At 37.6% G+C, this 24095-nt stretch overlaps 2 protein-coding genes across 2 annotated transcripts; both read right to left on the reverse strand.

Moving 5' to 3' along the window:
• Positions 1-1224: 1224 nt before the first annotated feature.
• Positions 1225-5123, reverse strand: PCOAH_00031680 (SICA antigen; the record flags this gene model as incomplete). The annotated part of the gene is made up of 7 exons (XM_020059968.1): positions 1225-1554; positions 2176-2510; positions 2735-3445; positions 3529-3544; positions 3945-4385; positions 4538-4644; positions 4934-5123. 7 exons carry the CDS (start codon positions 5121-5123, stop codon positions 1225-1227), a joined length of 2130 nt encoding a protein of 709 aa, XP_019915332.1.
• A 10188-nt stretch (positions 5124-15311) lies between these two features.
• PCOAH_00031690 (SICA antigen) lies at positions 15312-17531 on the reverse strand (the record flags this gene model as incomplete). Its single annotated transcript, XM_020059969.1, has 4 exons — positions 15312-15613; positions 15746-15860; positions 16202-17320; positions 17457-17531. 4 exons carry the CDS (start codon positions 17529-17531, stop codon positions 15312-15314), a joined length of 1611 nt encoding a protein of 536 aa, XP_019915427.1.
• Positions 17532-24095: the final 6564 nt, after the last annotated feature.

A 24095-nucleotide genomic window follows, 5' to 3' on the forward strand; every position in this document is an offset into this window, starting at 1 on the left:
CCCATCTACCACCACCCTAACAACCCACCTACCACCTAACACAACCTTCCTTCGACCAACCACCCCCTAAAAACCTAACAACCTTCCTTCCACCTACCACCACCCGAAGAAGCACCAACCACCTAGCAAACTAACAACCCACCTACCACGCTAAAAACCCACCTACCAGCCTAACAACCCACCTAACAACCTTCCTTCCACCAAGCACCCTAGCACCCCTTCCTTCCACCTAACAACCCACCTACCACCACCACCACACTTACAACCTTCCTTCCATCAACCACCCCTAACATCACCTTCCTTCCACCCGACCACCTAACAACACCTTCCTTCCCTTCAGTATAAACCATGGTCTTCTTGGTTTGGTAACCAGTTTTCTTCTGGAAATGGAGGAAGAAGCAGCAACAGAAGAAAGAGAAGATCAACGGGGCCTGACTTTGACACATTAACGGACGTCTCCACAGCAGATTCAAGCATAGTAGATTCCACAGAAATGTCTTCCATGTATGATAGATCACCCAAAAGAGGAAAAAGAGCAGGAACAAATGCAAATAATATGAATACACCAGGTCATCACCAAAGAACGAATGTAGGCTATGGTCGGATGTAACACCTCGAAGGGAAAGAGAAGGGAAGGGGAATGTTCTTGCTTCCCATCCCCCATCAGAGGAAGCATAAATGACCATCATGAAGCTTATATGCAGTGTAAGAAAAAAAAAAAAAGTAGACACTTCCTTTTTCTTTCCTTCCTTCTTTCCTTCCTTCTTTCTTTCTTTCTTTCCTTGATTCATTCATTTCCTTCTTTTTCCTTCCTTCTATGTGTTTGTTTGAATAAGCACATACGGGAAGAAGGTACTCCCAACGAAGGGCGCGAAAGAAAAAAAAAAAAAGGTATTGACCCTCACGAAAAAGTGTGTTTGTATTTTAAAAAAAACCAAAAAAAATTTATAAAGTCAAAATTTTTATAACAGAATGAATAAGCATTTTTTAATCTGCAATAAGAAAGGAATTTCCCCAAACAAGTCAGAATAAAGTGGGGAAGAAAATTGTTTTACTTTTCCCGGCTTATATTCATTACACATGAACATGTAAACACATTCATGCAATACAAAAAAAAAAAGAAGAAAATATTTACTACATCCTACACCAGGAATCTAAACTTGGAAGCTGTTCCTTAAGAATACCTTCCTTAGGAACAAAGTCTTCCTCCCTAAACCCGGAATCTCAACTTGGAACCTTTTCTTCTTTTATGAATTTAGATCCCATAAACTCTTGAACAAGAATGGTAAAATAATCTTCCTTCGTCGAATGCAGATCCCCTTTTTGACATTCGTCTAAGACTTCTAAATGAATATCAATAATCATGCGGCGACGAACGCCCTGTTTTTTCATCCTTTTTTTAGGCATAGAACGAGGTTTGCGTTCCTTAACAATGTAATATTCACGTGGACCAGGTTGGTCCACATGAGCAAGGAGTTGTTCTTCCAATGTTGGACCACGAATTTGAGGACCTCTTCTATAACGTTTTCTTGCCTTACGAAGCATTCCAAAATACTACAAAAGAAAAAGAAAAAAAAAAAGGGAAAAAATAATTCTTTAATAGGGATGCGAAATGCTTGTCCACACGCAACAGTAATTACTACTTCAAAACCCAAATTCGAAATCCTACACACACCCCTAACATACGAAATCCTATACACACAACCAAAAATGCGAAATCCTAACCACACACACACCCCTAAAATGCGAAATCCTACATCCTCACACCCTAAAATGCGAAATCCTACACCCCCACACCCCTAAAATGCGAAATCCTACACCCCCACATCCTAAATGCGAAATTCCATACAAACAAACACCCTAAAATGTGAAATTCTACACGTACATCCCTAAAATGCGCAATACTACACAAACACCCTGAAATGCGAAATCCAATACACTGAAACGTGGAACTTAAGCGCGGAATCCTATACACACACCCCTAAAGTGCAAAATCCTACACACTGAAACCGTAACCTTAAAGGCGGAATCCTAAGCCCTTTTTTTTTTTCTTCTAATATTAACTTTTTTTTTTTTTTTTTTTTTTTTCCTTTTTGCGAAAATATATATATATTTTTTTTTTTTTTGTGGAAAAAATATATTCCCTTTTTTTTTCCTTCTTCCCTTTTCTCTTACCTTCCAAAGTAGATAACTCATAACAGTGATTCCAATGGTGGCAGGAGCAAGAGGGAAATAAGGAAGGAAGGGATCGATTCCTTTCCTGTCAGTAAGTGGTTCAGCCTTGGGTGTTACTGAAATTGACCCACGACTACTACCTCCACCAAGAGCAGCACCTCCAGCATCACTTGATGAGGAACTGCTACTGCTAGAAGAGGAAGAACTACTGCTGCCGCTGGAGGATGGGTCATCCCCGTTGCCGTCCTCAGGAGGAGTTGGTTCAACTTTGTTCTGGGTTTCTTTTTCTTTACTTTCGTCCTTTGTTCCGTGTGCGTCTGTCTCCTCAGAGGCCTCTACATTTAAGAATTGAGTAAAATAATAAAATAACGTTGGTTTCAGTGAGATCATAGGAGGGGTTATATGCCAGATTTAGTAATTTGAACAATGGAAATGGCAGTGGCAGTGAAAGTTATGGTGGAAGTTGCAATGACCGACCCCATCAAGAAGAGGGTACTGTAGTAGTTAATGAAAATAAAGGTAACGGTGTTCGGTTCCTTTGAAGAGAGTGTGTTTTTACCTGTTTCACCTGTTTGATCAGTGTCTTCCGACGGTGGTTTCCTTTCAGGTACTTCTTCCTTCTTCTCAGGAACATCTTCCTCCCGAGGAGGATCTTCTTCTCGAGGAGGACCTTCATCTTTCTCATCCTGCAGTTTCTCTCCAATTGTTGTAATGAGACCCTTCAATTTTTCTAATTCGTCACCACTAACCAGCTGATCCTTCTTTTCCTGATCAGCCCGTCCAGGGTTCAAATCCTCAGGGATCCTTCTCCTCTTTTGCCCTTTACCCTTATCGGCACACCATTTCTTGTCAGTTATTGCTTCCATATTAGTATGCAACATATTTGTGTCAAATAGTTCATACACTTCATCTACCACATTCTTCTGTCCCGTATAAGGAATCTTAAGTGCAGCATCATAAGTACAGTCCGCATAGTTCCCACCTTTATCCATCAATTCCCTGACCTGTTTCACACCTCTAAGGGCCTGTTCTATAACTGCTTTCGGTACACAGAACAAGTCCATATACCACATCCATACTTTAAGTAAGTCACATACAGGAATTCCCTTTACGATTTTTTCACATGGAGCCTGACCCTTCCCCTGCTTCTGAGTCTGGTTTTTGTCTTTAAATTCTTTTCCAACGGCTGTCGTCAATATTATATTCCTTATTATAATTCTACAGAAGCCTTTATACTTTTCCATATCGTCGCCAGGAATTCCATCCAAACCTTCACACAAGTATAATAGAGTTTCTAATTCTTCATAGTTCCTTTTGTCATCATCAGTTATATCCTTCGAAAAGTGTGTGAACCATTCAGTAATAGTGGCTGTAAGGAAAGAAGGTTGTTAGGGCCGGTAGAATGATGTTGTTAGAGTGGTAGGTGGGTTGTTAGGTGGTAGGTGGGTTGTTAGGTGGTAGGTGGGTTGTTAGGTGGTAGGTGGGTTGTTAGGTGGTAGGTGGGTTGTTAGGTGGTAGGTGGGTTGTTAGGTGGTAGGTGGGTTGTTAGGTGGTAGGTGGGTTGTTAGGTGGTAGGTGGGTTGTTAGGTGGTAGGTGGGTTGTTAGGTGGTAGGTGGGTTGTTAGGTGGTAGGTGGGTTGTTAGGTGGTAGGTGGGTTGTTAGAGGTGGTAAGGTATTTTGTTGGAGTTGTAATATTTTGCTTACATGAATCAGTTATAGTAGACATAGTTTTTTTTATTTCGTCTTTCCCCAGAAGCATGTCTTTCACTTTTGTCCGTAGATTTTCCTTTCCATTAATAGTATAATTTGCACATTCGTCCCACACACATTGAACACATTTATTATCCCCACTCTTGCACTCCTCTACGTGAAGATCCTTGTGGACTGTAAAGGCCTCTTTAACAGTTTTTCCCATGATAGGGCACTTGCTGCTTATTTCGTGAGCGTATAAATTTAACATGAGACAACCTATTGTTTGCTCAAAATTTGGATTCTGAACAGGGTTCTTTTTTTCACTTGCTTCAAGCTGAATATTGTATATACCCCTCAACCCTTTACCAATGTTATTACATGCCGTCTTTTCGCTATCAGTAAGTGGACCACTTTTGCCCGTAATATTGTCGCATAGATTATTGTTTGCTTCGTCCTCTTTGCCTAAGGCATCAGCTAATTTCCCCAGCACCTGTTTGATGTGATTCCAAAATTCATTCTGCACATACAAAAGAGAAAAAAGGAGGAATATATATGTTCACTTAGCGTGTACGCAACACTAAGGGTTGGCCTCCCCTTAGTTCATATATATAAGAGGCATCCTACCCCAGTGAAGTACCCTTAATTGTGAAGGACAATACTATCTCTTACCAAGTCATCCTGATTTGTTTTGTCCTTATCCCTGATTTGAAACCACTTCTCTGTTATTTCGTTTAAGCGTTCCTGGAAGTCTTTACTGCAGGTGCTGCCACCACTATCTGAGGAGGGTGAAGTGGATACAACAGGGGGGATTAGGCGAGGACTCTCTCCATCCAATGTCAGAATTAAAGCAGGATCACTATCTGCATTTTTCCTACAGGAAGGACCCAGGAAAGAAAGAACAGAGTATGAGAAAGAGAGAATACACTTTTTTTTTTTTTTTTTTTTTTTTTTTTCTCGTACAACTACATTTTGTGAAGCATATATATATAGACATACATATATATATGTATATATATAGGTATATATGTATATATAAGTAATGGTAATCGTAATCATACCCGCCACCTGGAACAGACTCTACTGTCACTATGTCGCCTTTGAGAGTTATTAAATATTCCCCCCCAGTTTGAAAATCTTTGCTAGCTGCACTACGTGGACGACGGGTACGAGGATCACCACTTCCAGCAGTATGTTCCACTTCCTCCTCTACCTTTGTATGTTGTTGTTCAAATTCACTCGTCTTCTGTGGAGCCATTTTTACCATTTTTCATCTTACCACCACTATTTATTCAATGAATGGAATCGTTACTTACTAAATGGAAAATAGTATTTCACTAAGTATCTACATGTGTAAACACAGAGAATGTACGAATACATTCATTCTTCTTTACAGATTCCTTCTTTGCACCTTCCTTATTTACACCTTTCCTTTAACCTTCTTTTCCTTTTTACCTTAAACCTTCCTTCTTTACTTTTTTTTTTCTTTCCTTAAATCTTCCTTCCTTACACCTTTCTTCTTCTTTTTTTCCCCTTATAAACATTCCTTCTTTACACCTTCCTACTTTACACCTTCCTACTTTACACCTTCCTACTTTACACCTTCCTTCCTTACACCTTTCTTCTTCTTTTTTTCTCCCTTATAAACATTCCTTCTTTACACCTTCCTTCTTCTTTTCTACCTTAAATCCTCCTTCTTTACACCTTCCTTCTCCTTTTTTTCTTCCTTAAACCTTCTTCTTCCTTACAACTTCCTTCTTCTTTCTTTTTTCTTCCTTAAGTATTCCTTCAATACACCTTTTTTTCTCTACGTTTTTTTACCTAAACCTTCCTTCATTACACCTCCTCTTCTTTCTTTTTTTTTTTTTTTTTTTTTTCTTATACACCCTTCGGGTGTACCCCTCCCTAAAGGAAATGACCTTCCTTCCACCAACCATCACCCTAACAATCTTCATTCTAACACTCCTAAAATCTTTCTATCTAATACCCTTACATCCTCCCTCTACATTCTTACACCCCTTCATTCTACTATCCTCAACAAACTAACAGCCCTTACTTCCACCCCTAACATCCAAATTTGCACCCCGCTGCACACCTTCCCTTCCTTCAATTTTTTTTTTTTTTTTTTTTCTCCTTAAAGTGAGTGAACTTCCTTCCTTACATCCCTAACAATCTTCATTCTGAAAACCCTATCTTTTCATTCTAAACCCCCAAACACTGCATTCTAATACCCTTACACTCTTCCCCTAGATTCTTACACCCCTTCTTTCTATCACCCTCAATAAACTAACACCCCTTCCTTGTACCCCTAACATCCAAATCTGCACCATCTTGCGCACGTTTCTCCCTTCTTTTTTCTTTTTTTTTCTTTTATTTTTTTTTCTTCTTTAAAAGAAGTGACCTTCCTTCCTTTCACCCTAATAATCCTCCATAGGTGCATCATCGTGCACACTTCCCCTAAGCATACTTCCTTCCACCCCCAACCACCTTCTATTCAACCTTTCCTTCCACTTACCACCACCCCTAACAACCTTCCTTCCACCATACCACCACCCCTAACACATCTTTCCTTCCACCATCACCCCTAACAACCTTCCTTCCACCTACCACCACCCTAAAAACCTACCTTCGACCGACCTAGCAGCACCCTAACAAGCTACCTTCGAACGACCTAGCACCACCCTAACAACCCACCTTCCACCCTAACAACCTACCTACCACCCATATCATAACCTTCCTGCCTCCCCTATCACAACCTTCCTTCCTCTCTTAGACCCATTCCTTCGTTCTCCTTAGACCCTCCTTACTTCCTTAAACCCTAACATCACCTTCCTTCCATCCCTAACAACCTTCCTACCCTTGAGTATAAACCATGGTCTTCTTTGTTTCGTAACCACTCTACTGAAAATAGTGCAGGAAGAAGAGGAAAAAGGTCTACCGAACGGAGGACCTTTGATACACTCACAGAAGACAGCTCTACAATAGGTGGTTCCTCAACAGTGGATGATTCAACAGAATATGGTGATGTACAGTCTGGAAGGGGAAGAATAAATACACTGCCTCATCGGAATGTAGGTTACGGTCGGATGTAGAACACCTACACTTTAAATCCTGGGGGATGTGAAGGGAAATGCTTCCTTCCTGCCCCCCTTCGGAGGAAGGGAGGAAGGGTATCATAAATAAGTGCGCATAGTTCATACAAATGTAAGAAGCAAACATGACCATTCTTCCTTCTTTCACCCCTTCCTGTATTTTTTTTTCTTTCCTTCTTATTTCTTCCTTAGACCCTTCCTTTCCTTCCCTCCTCCTTAGACATTCTTTTCCTTCCTCCTTCCTTAGACTCTCCTTTCCTTCCTCCTTAGATCCTTCATTCTTTCTATCCTTCCTTAGACCCCTTCTTTCCTTCCTTCCCTCCTTAGACACTCCTTTCCTTCCTCCCTCCTCCTTATACCCCTTCCTTTCCTCCTCCTTCTGGTGCATGATCATGAATAACATTGTGTGTATGTGGAATACATGCTAATTATTATGTGGAACACATATATAATTATTTATATAAAATGAAATATGGAAACAAAAAGGAGAAGAAGAAGAAGAAGAAGAAGAAGGGGGAAAGGAATGAAATGCTCAATATGTGGAATTAAGGCGCATGAACTATGTATGATCAGCTTCTAATTAAAATTTTTAGGTAAGTGTAGAATATTTTTTTCCTAAGTGCAAAATAATGTAGTTCAAAATTTTAACTTTAGGAAAAGGAATAATTAAATTTTATGGGAAAAAAGTAAATAAAAAAGAAATAAAAATGAAATACAAGGAACAAATAAAAGTAGAAAAGAAGGTACAGTAGAAAGGAATGATATGTGTACGCACAGGAACAATCGGAAACGCATACAGGGAAAGAATAACCATGTATCCTAGAATAGATGAAGGAAAAAGAAGGAAGAAGGGAGCAAAATGCTCAAATAGTATACATAATATAATATGCACATATTCTATATAAGTGAATTATGTATAATTTACTCATCAAAGGGGAAGGAATGATGTGCACTAAAAGAATAGGGGCGAAGGGTTTGTTTTGTTTTTATCCTCTTTTTTCTTCTTCTCTTTTTTCTATTATGTTATTTTGATGTTCTAGCAAATTCATTTATATTCCTTCATTCTACATTTCTTGTTTTTTATTGTATATATATAATGAACTTTTGGGTACATATACATATATATATATGTGTTATGATTTTTTTGGGAAAGTTTGTACAGTGTACACTAATTAGAAGAAGTTCAAATTTTCTAGTTATAATAATTCCTATAATACGTACAAAATATTCAACATACATGAACACATGCATGTATGTATTCTGTATGAATACATATATAAGGAGGAACAGCACACATTCTTAGTATAAATTTATTTGAGTAAAAAAAATGTCCACATAAACATAAACCATGGTGACGCAGGTAATACCATTACATTCGCACTATTGGGAAAATGTATATAGAAGTATATATGTACATATATCACTCTATATATGTAATATAGCAAATTCGAGGGGGAAGATTGGGAAACGGCATATATATTTCTTCAATTAAATATTTGTAGGATGCATGCATGAGTGATTTACCTTCATATCAAGCGTATAAAGAATTTGACTCCAGCAAAGAACTGAACGCCAGTGCTCCTCTTTCAGGTGTATTTGTAAATAAGCTGGTCACGGAGCTGCCGACATATCGGAGCAAGTATGAGTGTATAGAGAAGATTGGCCACGCCTGGTGGTATATAAACAAAGGAATGCTTGAGACGCAAAATGAGTACTATGAGGAACGCCATAATTTCTTCTATTGGTGGTTGGGACAACTCATATATGAGAAATTGAAGCTGAAGGAACAGTTCCAAAAAGCACTGAGTGAAATATATGCAGCGCTAAAAACATGGATCCCCGGGGGAAGGTGCGAAATTGAATACGATGGCAATAGCGAGTACAAGTTCAAAGAGAGAAAAACCATCTTTGACTACTGGAGCAACTATCAAATTATAGAACAGGAATCCAGGAAAAACGCGTCCAACTGTGCAAAGGAATATTCCAATTACCTGGAGACAGTTACTTCAGCATATAGTTCCTTGAGTACACAATGTGGAACGGATCCGGAAGGTCAGTACTGTGCGAAAGTTAGGAAAGTATTTGAAGGAGATGGTACAGGTCCAAAGACGTTAAAATCAAAATTTGATACAATGCTTGAGGCAGAGCGCGCAGCGAAGGTAAGAATAGCAAGGAACACAAATCCTTAGTTTCTATATGCAAAGTGGACATATTTTTAATAATAATACACACACACATACACATATATATGTGGAAAAGCACTTACTTATATATATACATGCCACCTTCCTTTTCCATTATATATTTTTAGGAGAAATGTTTCAAGGATTTACGTTCACAAAAAATATACGCTGAATTCGATGAAGGCAAAGCGTGCAATATGGAAACCGAGGGGGAAAGGTGTGAAGACCTGGGAGTAGAGGGAGCCGTGGTGGACATCTTAAAGTTAAACAAATGTATTAAGGATAAGACCTTAGTCGAGAAAATTATAAGAAACTGGTGCTATATACATAGCACGATGAGTAACTCACAACCGTTCCATAGGGAGAAGTGTTATTTTTTTTATTATTGGTTAGGGAACAAAATAAAGGACAATTTGGGTACTTACTCATTGGGGACTGCCATGGATAACATTTACAGTGAACTGAAAAGATTCAAATGTGCATCTCAATGCGATAATTTATACCCTGATAATGGTAGCTTGATAATTTTCGAGAATGCTAAAAAACTGTTCGATTATTACTATGACTATAATGCTCTGCTAAGGGATACAAATTGTAATATAGGTTCTTGTGGGAAAACATATGAGCAATATCTGAGTAGTGCTCAATCAGCATATTCAACTATAAATAGTATTTGTAACAATGGCGGTAGTAGTGGTACGTACTGTAACGAATTTAAAAGTAAAGTCACTAAGAGCGAAATTTCAAATCCAACTGAATTAATATGTAGAGCAGTAGGCGAACTGCAGACTGCGGTACTTCCAGCAAACTTAAGTCCAGCTACAGGTTTTCCTGGTGTTCCAGGTGCTATTCCTGGGATAGGTGGTATTGCTGGTGCTGGTACTCCAGCGGCTGCCGCGGCTGCTGCAGCAGGGAAGGCTGCATCCCGAGGTGGTGGAACACCCCTTTCTGCTATTATCCCTTCTGCTTCTATTGGAGGAGTGGCAACAATAGCAGTTCCAGCAGTTGTATTCTATCTATATAAGGTAAGTATACATACACCAATTATAATTTCTCATTAGAAGTGTAATTATCGCAATTACCATTATATTAAAAATTCACACACACACCATAACATTGTGTACACATACATATATATATATGCTACCTATATATATATACGTACATACATATATATGTATGTATGTATGTATGTATGTATGTATGTATGTATGTGTACTTACCCTTTCCTTTCTTTCTTTCCTTTCCTTCTTAGTACACATCTATATTCTCTGGAATGAGAAGTAGTTCCTCCCCTAAAAGGAACAGAAAAAAAAGGTCTATCGAACATAGATTGAATATGGAAAGAGGGGAAGATAGTTCCACTGAATATTCCACTTCAGATTATTCCATAGCAGAGTATGATTCCATAACAACGTACTCAGAGGAAGATTCCTCTTTATATACTCCTCCTTCCGTCAGAGCAGGGGCAAATAGTAATAGGGGACCACAGAAAAATATAGCTTATCAGAATATGTAACATAACATCGCATATAATGTCGCATGCAGAACACACATTGAAAGTAACACCTGGATTGTAACATCTGGATGGGAAGGAGGAATGTACTTCCCCTTGCGCATTCCACAAAAACTATAATTAGTACTTAATGCGTCCTTCTTTCCCCTCCTCTCCCTACATATATTCTATGTGTATATTAAATGTGACTAGAGCATGGGACATGGACATTCACATGTCCAATCGATGGAAGCCCTTCCCATCCCGCATCAGAGGAAGCATAAATGACCATCATAAAGCTTATATACAGTGCAGGAAAAAAAGAAAAAAAGAGACACTTTCTTCTTTTTTCCTCCATTCCTTTTTCTTTTTATTTCCTTTCCTTCTTCTTTTTTTCCTTCCTTTCTTCTCTTATATTTCATTCCTTCTCATGCCTTTTTATTTGGTAAGTTTGAATAAGCACATAACGAAAGAAATACTCCCCCAAACGAAGATGCAAGGGTGCAAAAAAAAAAAAAGAAGAAACTAGTAATGATCTTTTTGGAAAAAAAAAATGTATTTATGTATTATAAGGAAGAATAAAAGAGTCAGGAAGGAAGAAAAAATTTTATAAAAATAACAACCTGTAAAAGGAAAAAAATAAAAACTTTTGTAAAATAAAAATTAAAAAAATAATAGAAAAAAAAGGAGAACAGGGTACACATTAGTATATAATAGAATATAATCTACATTAAAAAAGAACGAAAGAAGGTCGGAAAGGTAGATGTGCAGATAGTGTTCAACTAACGCAAATGTGCATATTATGCTTTAATGTGTATTCATGAATAGGGTGCCCTTATGCACACATGATTTGTATGACGTATATAATAATATATTTGTTCCGAATCATTGTGCATCAAGCAATGTTACAATAAATGGATGTGAAACGGGGAACTTTGATTTTTTTTCTTTCTTCTTTTTTTTCTTTATTATTTTTCTGTTTATATGCAATTACTGTTGCGATAAATATGTGGAAGCAGGTATGTAATACATATATATGTAATGTGATCTAACTCAGGTGTTAAGTAATGTATTACTTGCTGGGGAGGAAGTGAATTTTGCAATATTGCTTCATAATCATCCGGAGAGGGGGTACCAAAATTGTTACGTATTCATTTTATATGAATATATATAAGAAGGAAGAACACACAACCCCCCTTTTAACATAAATTCCATTATATAGAAATGTACATCTGCATAAACAATGCCGCCGGTAGGGGAAAAATTAAGAGTTCCTTCTGCTGAAGCAGAACGTTCATGCACATATGGTGTATATAGTACTTCGTGCACAGTATCATAGGAACACAGGAGTAAATACATTCTACTCAATTACATATTTATAGAGAATGGACAATCCTTTAGATGATTTACCTTCCAAAGAATTATATGCAGAATTCAGCACTCCCAGTAGTACCTGTAGGGATATATCTTCCACGAATCAGGTAAAGGAGAACTTACGCTCTTCTGAAGAGGAAATTGGGATCAGTCAAGAACAGGCCGATCAAATAGTGGAAGCTTGGTACTGCGCCACTAAGAAGGGAGACAGTACTTTACCCCTTAATAAATATTGCCATGCTCTATATTATTGGATAGGAAGTACATTCTTCAGTGAGAAGACGTATGTTGCAGAGTTTTCAACGTTCATGCAAGGTATCTACAAAAAATTGAAGGACCCCAAAGTAGAGAATGCTTGCACGAATATACACAGTAGCATTAGTAAAGCCATATTCGACAAAAGGAAAAAAGTTTTCGATTATTACCTGGATTTCAATACTATATGCGAACACATAAAGGATAGTGGAACTGATGAGGAGGGAAAATATTCAGCCTACCTCGCACAAGTTGCTGGAGACTATGATAAGATGAATGCGTACTGTGCAGGAGATAATCAGGATGATTCATACTGCACTGGACTCAATGAAATATTCGATGATGGTAGGAGTCCGGAGAAGTTAAGTTCGGAATGTAAACTAATACCACTACCAAAACCTGTACTATTAGTAGATCTGAAGGGACAATCGGTACGGGGGAATTTATATTCCGTGTTCTGAATGGATAAATTATTGCACACATAATACTTTGTGCATAATATGGTTTTGAATGTACATAAGTGTACAGAATTTCATAGGAACATCCATTTCTACATTCCACCCATCCTCCCTTTCCCCTTTATTACATTTGTAGGAGGAAGAATGTTTAGATAAATTACCCTCACACAAAATGCACCAAGAATTAAGTGATGCCATGGAAAAGAATAACTGTGGGGAGGACACAGATACAGTGAAAACTGAACTCGCAAATATAATAAATCCGTACAGTGGTATGGGCAGCTATGCGGAGGGTGCACTAAATGCATATTGCTTTGCATCGCAAAAGAAGGGAGAACATCCGTCCAATGGTAAGGATTATTGTACCTCTTTATATTATTGGTTAGGGGACCAATTGTTCAGCACTATGACCCAACCTAAGCAATTTTCTGAAGCTATGAAAAAAGTCTACGAAAAATTGAACGAATTAGATGGACTGGAAACAAGTGCCAAATGTGAGGTTATGTATAAAAATGGCAACATCAACTTGGACATCTTCCAAAATATGAAATTATTATATGACTACACCCAAGACTACAATACTATAAATGCAGCTGCAACTGCAGGAAAGGACTGCGCAGCAGAACCTCACCCTCCCACTGACGCTTGCAAATGTAAGAGCGAGTACATTGATCACCTGGACGAAGCTGTTAAAGCATATGGTGCAATGCAATTACACTGTAACCAAGGTGGTAAAAATTCTGGGACAGAATGGTGTACTGAATTTAATAAAATGTTCAATAATGAGGGCGCAGACAACACTATTCTTCAACCTGCCAATTTGAAGTGCAAATTGGAAGGCAAAACAAACTGTGAAATGGAAGTTGCAACCTTTCTTGCCGGAATCGGCAGGAGCAGCAGCGGTGCTGCTGCGACAGCCATTCCTTCTGCATTATCCGCAGTGGGACTACCAACAATTGTCGCATTCCTCTTATATAAAGTAATAATTATAATTAGTACATATATATATATATATAAGTATATGTAGACATATTCCCATCCCCTTCTGCTTCCACCTTCTTCCCATTTTCATTCCTTCATTCAGTATAAACTTTTACCTTCTTGGTTCCACAACCAATTTGGGAATAGAAGTAGCGGTGGAAGAAGTAACGCAAGAAGAAAAAAAAGAAGATCAACAATTGAACATGATTTCGACACATATACAGAAGATTCTTCCACATTATATTCAACAGAAGCATCTTCAACATTTGACTCGATAGACAAGTCTACCATATGTAATCAAGAACGACCTCAAAGAGGAGCAAGAAATACGCCTAATAGGCGAAATAATATACATTATCATACAACGTAGTGTCCCCCTTTATTTTCATTAATTCTACATTACATATAATGTCCCACCCTAACAACACACCACACTAACAACACCCCTAACAACCGTCCTTCCACGAACCACTCACCCAAAAACCCAGCTACCACCAACCATCCCTAACAACCTTCCTTCCATCCACTAACAATCATCCTTCCCCCAACCACCCTCAACACAACCTTTCTTTCCATTCTACCACCCCTAACAACCCTTCCTTCCACCACCCTAACAACCTTCCTACCACCCCTTAAAAAAAATCCTTTCCACCACCTAACAGCCTTCCTTCCACCAACCCTAACAACCCTTCCTTCCACCCTACCGCCCTACCATCTAACAACTCACATAACAACCTTCCTTGCACCTATCACCACCCTAACAACCCACCTTCCACCCCTAAACACCCCTTCCACTCTTCCATCAGTATAAACCATTGTCTTCCTTGTTCGGTAACAATTCGAATGGAAGAAGAAGAGGAAAAAGGTCTACCAAGCGGAGCACCTTTGATACACTCACAGAAAACAGCTCAACATACGGTTTAACGGACGACAGCTCAACAATAGGTCCAACAGATCATTCCAAAGTAAGTTCCTCTGCTGGAACATACACAAGACAGTCTACCCAAGGACAATCTACACGAAGAAGAAATAATAATGCGGGTGGTCGCGGGAGGTAGGTTATCAAAACATGTAAAACACACATTACAATGGAACACCAGAAAGGGAAATGTTTCCTTCCCATCCCCCAGCGAAGGAAGGAATATAAATAACCATGAAGCTTATGCAGTGTAGGAAAAAAAAAAAAAAGAGACACTTTCTTTTTTTTCCTTACTTTTTTTTTTTTTTCCTTTATTCTTTTATTTTTTGTTTCCTTTTCCTTATATTTCATTACTTTTTTTCCTTTCCTTCCATTTGTAAGTTTAAACAAGCACATAAGGAAAGAATACGCCCCACGCGGATGCGGAAAACGAAAAAAGCTGCTTATCATTCTCAAAAAAAAATTCATTTTATAAAACAAAAAAAAAATTTATGAAGTTAGAAAATTTTATAACAAAATGAATAATCAATTTAATTCTACAATAAAGAAGAAATTATCCCAAACAAATCGGAATAAAGTGAAGGAAGAAAAATTTTTTTTTTTTTTTCCGGCTTATATTAATTACACATAAACATGTAAACAATTTAATACACAAAACGAAAAAAAAAGAGAAAAATATTTACTATACGCTAAACCCGGAATCTGAACCCGGAACCTGTTCCATAGGAACATATTGCGGAGGAACCAAGTCTTCTTTCCCTAAACCCGGAATCTGAACTTCGAACCTGTTCCATAGGAACATTTTTCTCAGGAACAAAGTCTTCCTCCCTAAACCCGGAATCTGAACTTGGAACATGTTCCTTAGGAACTACTTCCTTAGGAAGATTTTGCTCTTTCTTAAATTTTGATCCCATAAATTCTTCAACCAAAATTTCAAAAAAGCCTTCCTTCGTCAAATGCAGGTCCCCTTTTTGACATTCGTCTAAGACTTCTAAATGAATATCAATAATCATGTGGCGACGTACGCCACGACGACGACCAGCAGGCCGACCAACGCCCTGTTTTATCCTCCTTTTTTTAGGCGTAGAACGAGGTTTTCGTTCCTTTACTAAGATATATTCACGTGGACCATCTGCCTGGTCATCGACATGGTCAACCATCTGCTGATCTAAGTTTGGACCACGTACTTGATGCGCTCTTCTGTAACGTTTCCTTGTTTTACGAAGCATTCCAAAGTACTAGAAAAAAAAAAAAAATTAATAAATAAAACGGGAGAAAATGTTTCTTTAATAGGGATGCGAAATGTTTGTTCACACACAACAGTAATTACTACTTCAAACTCTAAATTGTGAAATCGTCCTACACACCCCTACCCTAAAATAAGAAATCCTGCAAACACAAACACCCGTAAAATGCGAAATCCTACACACACACACCCCTAAAATGCGAAATCCTACACATATACTCATCCCTAATATGCGGAATCCTACACACCCACACAGATTCATTCACCTATTTTTTTTTTTTTTTTCTTTTTTCTTTTTTTTTTGTTTTTTTTCTTCCTTCTTTCATCTTTTACCTTCCAAAGTAAGTAGCTCATAACAGTGATTCCAATGGTGGCAGGAACAAGGGGGATGTAAGGAAGGAAGGGGTTGTTAATCTTGGCAGTAAGTTTGGCAGGCTTGGGTGTTTCTAAACTGGACGCTCCCCCTCCACCACCCCCAGAACCAGGAGGAGCAGGTGGAGGACCAGAAGATGGAGGTTTGCGATCTTCCTCCTCTTGCGCTTCTTCATCTTCCTCATCCTCCGCTCCTTCGTCTAATTCTTCTTCTTCGTCTTCCTCCTCGTCGTTTTCATTCCTACCGTCTGGTTGTGGTACAGGGACCTGTTCCGTCTCTTTGTTCCTTTCAAATTCTTCCTTTTTCCTCTCATATAGTTCTCCCAATGACTCCTGTAACTTCCTTACTAGGAAATCTTCCCCTTCACCCCCCTCCTCTGCTTCCTTCGCTTTCTTCAAAACGTCCTCCAAATCCTCCTTTCCCCACTTATTTCCATCTTCAGCTAATTTTTTGAGTTCGTCCAACTCCTTTTCACTCCCTACACCAAATAATTCCGTTAAATATTTCTCATCTTCCGCCGTAGTACGGGATCCTAATCTTCCTACATCACTTCCCTCACTACATTCCCCCTGCTTCTTCACACTCTCTAATTTACTTATACCCCTGTCTCTCATCTTAGCCCATTCTTTCACTCGTGGCCACATATACTTCCCCGCAATTCCCATGTTCTTAAAGTCTAAACCTTCACATTTCCTATGATGCTCTTCCACTTTACTCATACCTCTCCAGGCCCCGGCGGCCCCTAAAACAATTTTCGCAACTTTTTTCCTCCTGCAGTGACCCCCCAACCACTTTATCATAATTGTTCTTCCTATTATACACCTGAAATACGAGTCCATCTGTTCGTGCCCTTCCTTACTTTCTATTCCTTTTAATGTGTCATATGGCCATGTTTTTATTCCATTTATATACATAAATATTTTTACCATCACTTTACACAACTCCTTGTCTTTATTATCCCAATTTTCATTTTCTCCGTCTACATCTCCTCTACATAGTTCGTTAATTACATCATGATCACTGTACACATTCTTCATGGCGTCTTGGAATATTTTTTTAAAATCATCCCATATTGCTTCCTAGAAATGAAGGGTAAAATATGCATACAGTTATATATAGAACAGCTGCACCGCTTAATTCTTATATGGCTTCCCTCATGTGCAGGACACTGTTCAAAATTTTAATTCGGACATTTTTTCACTTAATAAATATTACAAATTCACGCTGAGTTTCTGCGCCCTTAGCCTTCATCCATGCTACCAACATCTTAGACGTGTACTCGTACCCCATTTTGCCTGCCTTTTACTTTTCTTCCTTAAACCTTCCTTCTTTTCTCCTTAAACATTCCTTTTTTACACCTTAAATCTTCCTTCTTTACACCCTAAAACCTTCCTTAAACCTTTCCTCCGTACACCTTTCTTCTTTACTCCCAAAACCTTCCTTCTTTACACATTAAATCTTCCTTCCTTACACCTTAAATCTTCCTTCTTTACACCCTCCTTTCTTACACCTTCTCTTCTTTACACCTTAATGCTTCTTCTTTTTCTTTCATCTTAAACCTTCGTTGTTTACACCTTAAACCTTCGTTTTTTACACCTTAAACCTTCCTTGTTTACACCTTAAAACATTCCTTCCATACACCTTAAACCTTCCTTATTTACACCTTAAACCTTCCTTTTTTATACCTTTTTCTTAATCTTCTTGTTCTCTTTAAATCTCGTTTCTTTACACCATTTCTTCTTTTATTTCTTATACCTTCTTCTTCTTCTTCCTTAACCTTCTTTTTTTTACCTAAATCCTTTTTTTTTTATACACCCTTCGGGTGTACCCCTCCCTAAAGCAAGTGACCTTCTTTCCTTACACCCCTAACACCCAAGTGTGCCCCCCCTGCACACTTATCACCTTCCTCGCTCCCTTTTTTTTTCTTATTTTTTTTTTTCTCTCTTTGAAGGAAGTGACTTTCCTTCCTTTCACGCCTAACACTCCTCCTTAGATGCACCCTTCTCCACACTTCCCTCTAAGCATACATCCTTCCTTCAACCATGCATACTTTCCCGAATATACTACCATAGATGCACCTTCCTGCATACTTCCCTAAACACCTTCCCTCAAAGTGCAGTCTACCACCTGAAAACTTTTCTTCTAACACCCCTTCCATCTATCTAGCACCCCAAAGTGCACCACCGTGCACACATCTCCTAAGCATATTCCCTTCTACCCTAACACCGAGAAATGCACCCCTCTGGACACCTTCCTTCTTTCTTCTATTTTTTTTTTTTTTTTCTTTTTTTTTTTCCTTTCTCTCTCAAAGAAAGTACCTTCCTTCCACCCCTAAGAACCTTCCTTAGGTGCACCCCCCTGCACACTTCCGCCAACATGCTTCCTTCCCTTTTTTTTTTTTTCTTCTTCTTTTTTTTTTTTTTTTTTATACACCCTTCGGGTGTACCCCTCCCTAAAGGAAGTGAACTTCCTTCCACAAACCACCATTCTAACAACCTTACTTCCACCTAACAACCCACCTACCACAACCTTCCCTACCACCTATCACCCACGTAACAACCTTCCTTCCACCCAGCCACCTAACAACCTTCCTTCTTCATCTGGATGATGAGGTATATGGAATGGAATATTCTGACGAATTAGTTGAATCATATTCCGTTGTTGAGTCGTCGCTCTCAAACTCATTAAACTCTCTCCTAATGGCGGACCTTTTTCTTCTGCTTCCGCTCATTCCTTTCGCAGAGGAGTTATTCCCCTTAAGGAAGAAGAGGTGTGATTTGTACTTGTAAAAAATATATGCCAAGGCAGGAAGTCCTACTGTAGCTAATGCAGAAGGAACTGCAATGGAAGTGACCTTGCTGTTACCTACTTCTTCCCCTTCTTTTCTGTGACTACCACCACCGTCACTCCCTCCCTTTCCTTCTCCACCAGAGACACCATCCACTAAATCACATGGATCAGAGGAACCGGACTTACAAGTTCCCGTAGAACCTGGTCCAGAAGAACCAGGAGATTGGTGTCCCGTGGAACCTGGTCTTGGACTACCAGTGTTCTGGTTGCCAGTGGAACCGGTACCAGAAGAACCTGGGTTCCAAGTTCCTGTGGAACCAGGTCCAGAAGAACCCGGAGACTGATGTCCTGTACTACCGGGACCGGAAGAACCTGGGTTCAGTGTACACTTTAAATTTGATAGTTTGTCTTGAGTACAATATTCATCTTTCTTCCCTGCAAGCCAGGTACAATATGAACTACTCTTATTGGGTTCAGTTGCACAATATGTATTTGTAGGTGTACATGCTCCTTTTAGCTTTACTAAATGTTTGTGATATTCTGGGACACAAGATTTTTTGGCTACCTCTGAATATGTAACAATAAGGCTGTAATCTCTATAATAATCATACATTAGTTTTCCTTCGTCGAAAATGCTTCTGTCAATACTGGTGTATAGATTTCTGCATATATTGGTAGAGGCTACACCCTTCAGATCTCTGTAAATCGCATCCATGATGGTTGAAAATGAATAGGCGCTACTTGGAATTCTGGATATTATACCTCCCAGCCAGTAATAGAAATCATAACATAATTCATGTGTGGACTCCCCTACCTTCATCATGTCGTGCACATAACACCAGCCTTTTACAATTTTATCGGCATAAACTCCTGCTCCAAGATAGGCTTCTATATTACTTTTAGCTGCATCTACTGCGCCCTGATTAGTACATGATGTTTGGACTCTTACTCCTGGCAGTTGCCCGTATAAGTCCTTCTGCGATGGTAACTGAGCCAAATGTTGTTCCTATGAAGGCAATTAATGGAATATATGTGTCACTATACATTCTATATTATTATTTATTCTATTATTTGCGACATATTATATGTACACACTACTAAAATGTACTTTGAATAAGAAATGTGATTACCGTCGCTTTCCCTTCCCCCGTCATTGTTCATGTGCATATGTGTATATATATGTGTATAGATATGTATGTATATATATGTATGTTTTTTTCCTTTTGCCTTGTATAAGGAAATTTTTGTGTTATATAATGAACAATTTTCCTTCCTTCCACATATATATGTATACACATATATATATGTATAGGTATATATATATAGTTATATATACGTATATATACATATATGTATAGTTCTATATATATATACCTATACATATAACCTACTATTTATGTAAGAATGGTAATTTTTTGCTTCTTCTTTTTCTTTGTGTTCTTTTTTCTTCTCCCCTACATGTGTATATATGTGCATGGAAGGGAAAGAAATATACTCTCTCTCACAAACAAAGGGCGTTTTCGAGAAAAAGGAAGAAAGGAAAATAAAAGTACTAATATTCTTAAAAAAGAAGTGCATGTATTTTAAAAAAGAACAAAAGGAACGAAAAGGAAGAAGGAGGATGAAGGTACATGAATATATGTAAAAACTATAATGTGCACATTTAAAGAGTAGAAGGGGAAGAAGGTCGGGGTTGCTCAAAAATAGTACATAATATAGTGCACATGCTAAGTATAAGTTATTTATAGTTTATTTATGGGAGAAAAACAAAAAAAAAAATAATAGAAAAAAAAGAAAAAAAAATAAAAATTAAGGTAAACATTCATATATGTATCAAATGTGATCTATGTTGGAAGGAAGGAATGAGTCAATGTAGAATATTTTTTTTCTAAGTGCAAAATAACGTAGTTCGAAATTTTGACTTTAGGAGGAAAGAAGGAAGAAGAAAGAAGGAATGAAGAAAGAAAGGAAGAAGAAAGAAAGGAAGAAGAAGGAAGAAAAAAGAAAGGAAGGAAGGAATAAGAAGGAAAGAAAGGAAGGAATAAGAAGGAAAGAAAGGAAGGAATAAGAAGGAAAGAAGGAATAAGGAAGGAAGAAATGAAGGAAAGAATGATAGAAGCAATAAGGAGGAATGAAGGAATAAGAAGGAGAGAAATAAAGAAAAGGAAAAAAGAAAGGATTAATAAGGAATAAGAAGGAATAAGAAGGAAAGAAGGAATAAGAAGAAATAATGAGGAGAGAAGGAATGAAGGAAAGCTATATGAAAAACTTATTATACAAAATATTATAAATGAACAGTATGAAAAATGGTCCCAAATGGGAAGTTGAAGGAGGTGGAAGATCCTTGTAATCAAGGAAAATTTAGGAACATTTTGTAAAATATTACATTTAGTAAAATATTACATTTAGTAAAATATTACATTTAGTAAAATATTACATTTAGTAAAATATTACATTTCGTAAAATATTACATTTTGTAAAATATTACATTTTGTAAAATATTATATTCGTCAAAATGTAAAAATGGAGCAATTAGGAATGTGTGTATAGAATGGTGCATACTAGTTCTCATGTTCATAGGGAAAATGCTTGCAAAAGTTGAATTCGAAAATAGCGTTCTCTACACTGGAATATGGAGGAGGAAGGGGAAATAATTGTAATGATAAACATACATAAATAGAAGTACAGGTAGGAAGCGCATTAAAACCATATGGGGATCTTGCAGGTTATAAGGAGAGGATTATAAATACCTTGTGTAGAGTGAGTTCATTGTCTATAGGGGGAGAACATGGAGCCACTAGTCTCTTCTGTTATATATTCTATATTATTGGTTGGGAGATATATAATAGCACCGATAGGAGCGGAGGTAACAGCAACCCTATTCAAACACCATCACAACTCATGGAACAATTAGTTCTAAGTGCAGAAGGGACACGGAAGGAACAATATATCACCATACTATTAAGGAAAAAACACGGAGTCCATCACAGGATGGAGCTTCCCTTAATGCTGCCCCTGCTGCCATATCTGGTGCATTAGCTGCAGTAGGAATACCAATAATTGCTGCTTTCTTTTTATATAAAGTAAGTAGTACATACAATTACCATTATGTAACATATATATATAGCATATATACATATGTATATATGTATATATATTTATGTATAGTTTTATATGTACATACATACATATATATATATAATATTTCATGTATGCAATAAACAAGCAAAGGATGGTAATTGCGTAGAAATATATATAAATATATATATCTATGTATACATACGTGTATTTACCCCTTTGTCCTCCACAATTTTCAGTATAATCTTTTACCTTCTTGCGTCCTCAACGAATTTAAAGGAAGCAATAAAAGAGGAAAGAGGTCCGTCAAACATAACTTTGATTCTCTAACAGAAGACACTTCAACAATAGGAGGCTTGTCAACAACAACAGACTTGTCCACAACAACAGACTTGTCCACAACAAATTACATGTCAGATAGAGCATCTACTATATATAATGGTGGGAAACATGATCGAAGGAGAAATAAAGGAACAGAGTATCAAAGGACGAATGAACGAAGAAATAATATACATTATCATCCCTACATAAAAAAAGTGGCCCCCCTTTTTATTTTGCTCTATTACTTTACATTTCACAACTATGACATTTCGACTGTGTGTCATTTTACATTTCTCAACTATGACATTTCTCAATTGTTTATGTGTGTGTGATTAACACTTTTTATCCAAAAGAGAAAGAAGGGTGATGGCAATAATAATGTGCAATGGAAAATTGATATCTGCGTATGAAGATCTTTCCCCCGTATATAAATATATATATACTGCAAAGAAAGATTATTTCGCATAACTGAGCAAATTTCTACCATTTGTTTTACATTTGTTAACACCTGTTAACATACGTTCACTGTTTGTTTTTACATTTTGTTTTTACATTTGTCAACATACCTTCATTGTTTGTTTTTACATTTCGCCGAATTATTTTTTTGGGAACCATTATTTTGAACCATTTTGAACCTTCCCTAAAGATGCATGGAAACCCGTCCCTTAGCTATTTCTCTCTCTTTCTTTTTTTTTTTTTTTGATTTCTGCATGTATTTTATAAATTCATAAACTCCATACTGAACAATTGAGTACAATGTGCACATGTGTATTAGAAGGGGAGAAGGAGAGAGGGAGGGTTCTGTACCTATGAACTATGCAATATATGTATATTATCAAAATTTAAATAACTCCCCGTTTGAATAATAGTAAAACATAAATTAAAATAATACCATAAGCTGAAAATTTTTCTGTTCCAAAGGAAAAAAAATGTTCTTCTGCATTCTCCCTATGTATACATATTTGTATGAATAAATTTCTTAACATAAAATATATATAATAATATACAAAGGAAGAAGAATAGTACCAATATCGGAAAAAATGACAGGTCATGTGAGTATGCGGGGGAGGTGTAAGGAAAGGGATCAACATATGGAAATGATTCTCCTTTTACAGTTCATAATTGAATATATATATATATATATAACACTTTATGCACAAGGTAATAAATTAAAAAGAATACATATTCTACTTCCATACACATTTATATTTTTGTAGGGGAAGGAAGGTACAGTTACATTACCTTCACAAAAAATATACGATGCGCTAGACCAAGGAGTAGGAAGAAGCTGTACACTGAAGGGACAGAGCTGGAAGCGGGGTTCAGCGGAAAAGGATATAAAATATTCATTGCAAGCATACAATGGGGAAAATTGGAAATGGATCAGTGAAATTAGGGGAAATTGGTGTTCCGTTTGTAACGGAGGAAAGGGAGGATTGGACAATTTGTCCGATAAGGAACGTTGCCCTTTTTTTTATTATTGGCTAGGTGACAAAGTAAGGAATGGACCATTGCGGGTGGACGATAATTTTCCACATGTTATGAGTACAATTTACAGTGATCTGAAGACATACGGGGGTTCGTGCGATTGCACTAATCTATACCAGGGTATCGACAGTGCCCTTTTCGGGGCGGCTAAAATATTATATGATTGGTACTATAATT

This window comes from Plasmodium coatneyi, chromosome 10 (genome assembly GCF_001680005.1).
Source record: "Plasmodium coatneyi strain Hackeri chromosome 10, complete sequence".
In the NCBI taxonomy this organism is placed as follows: domain Eukaryota; phylum Apicomplexa; class Aconoidasida; order Haemosporida; family Plasmodiidae; genus Plasmodium; species Plasmodium coatneyi.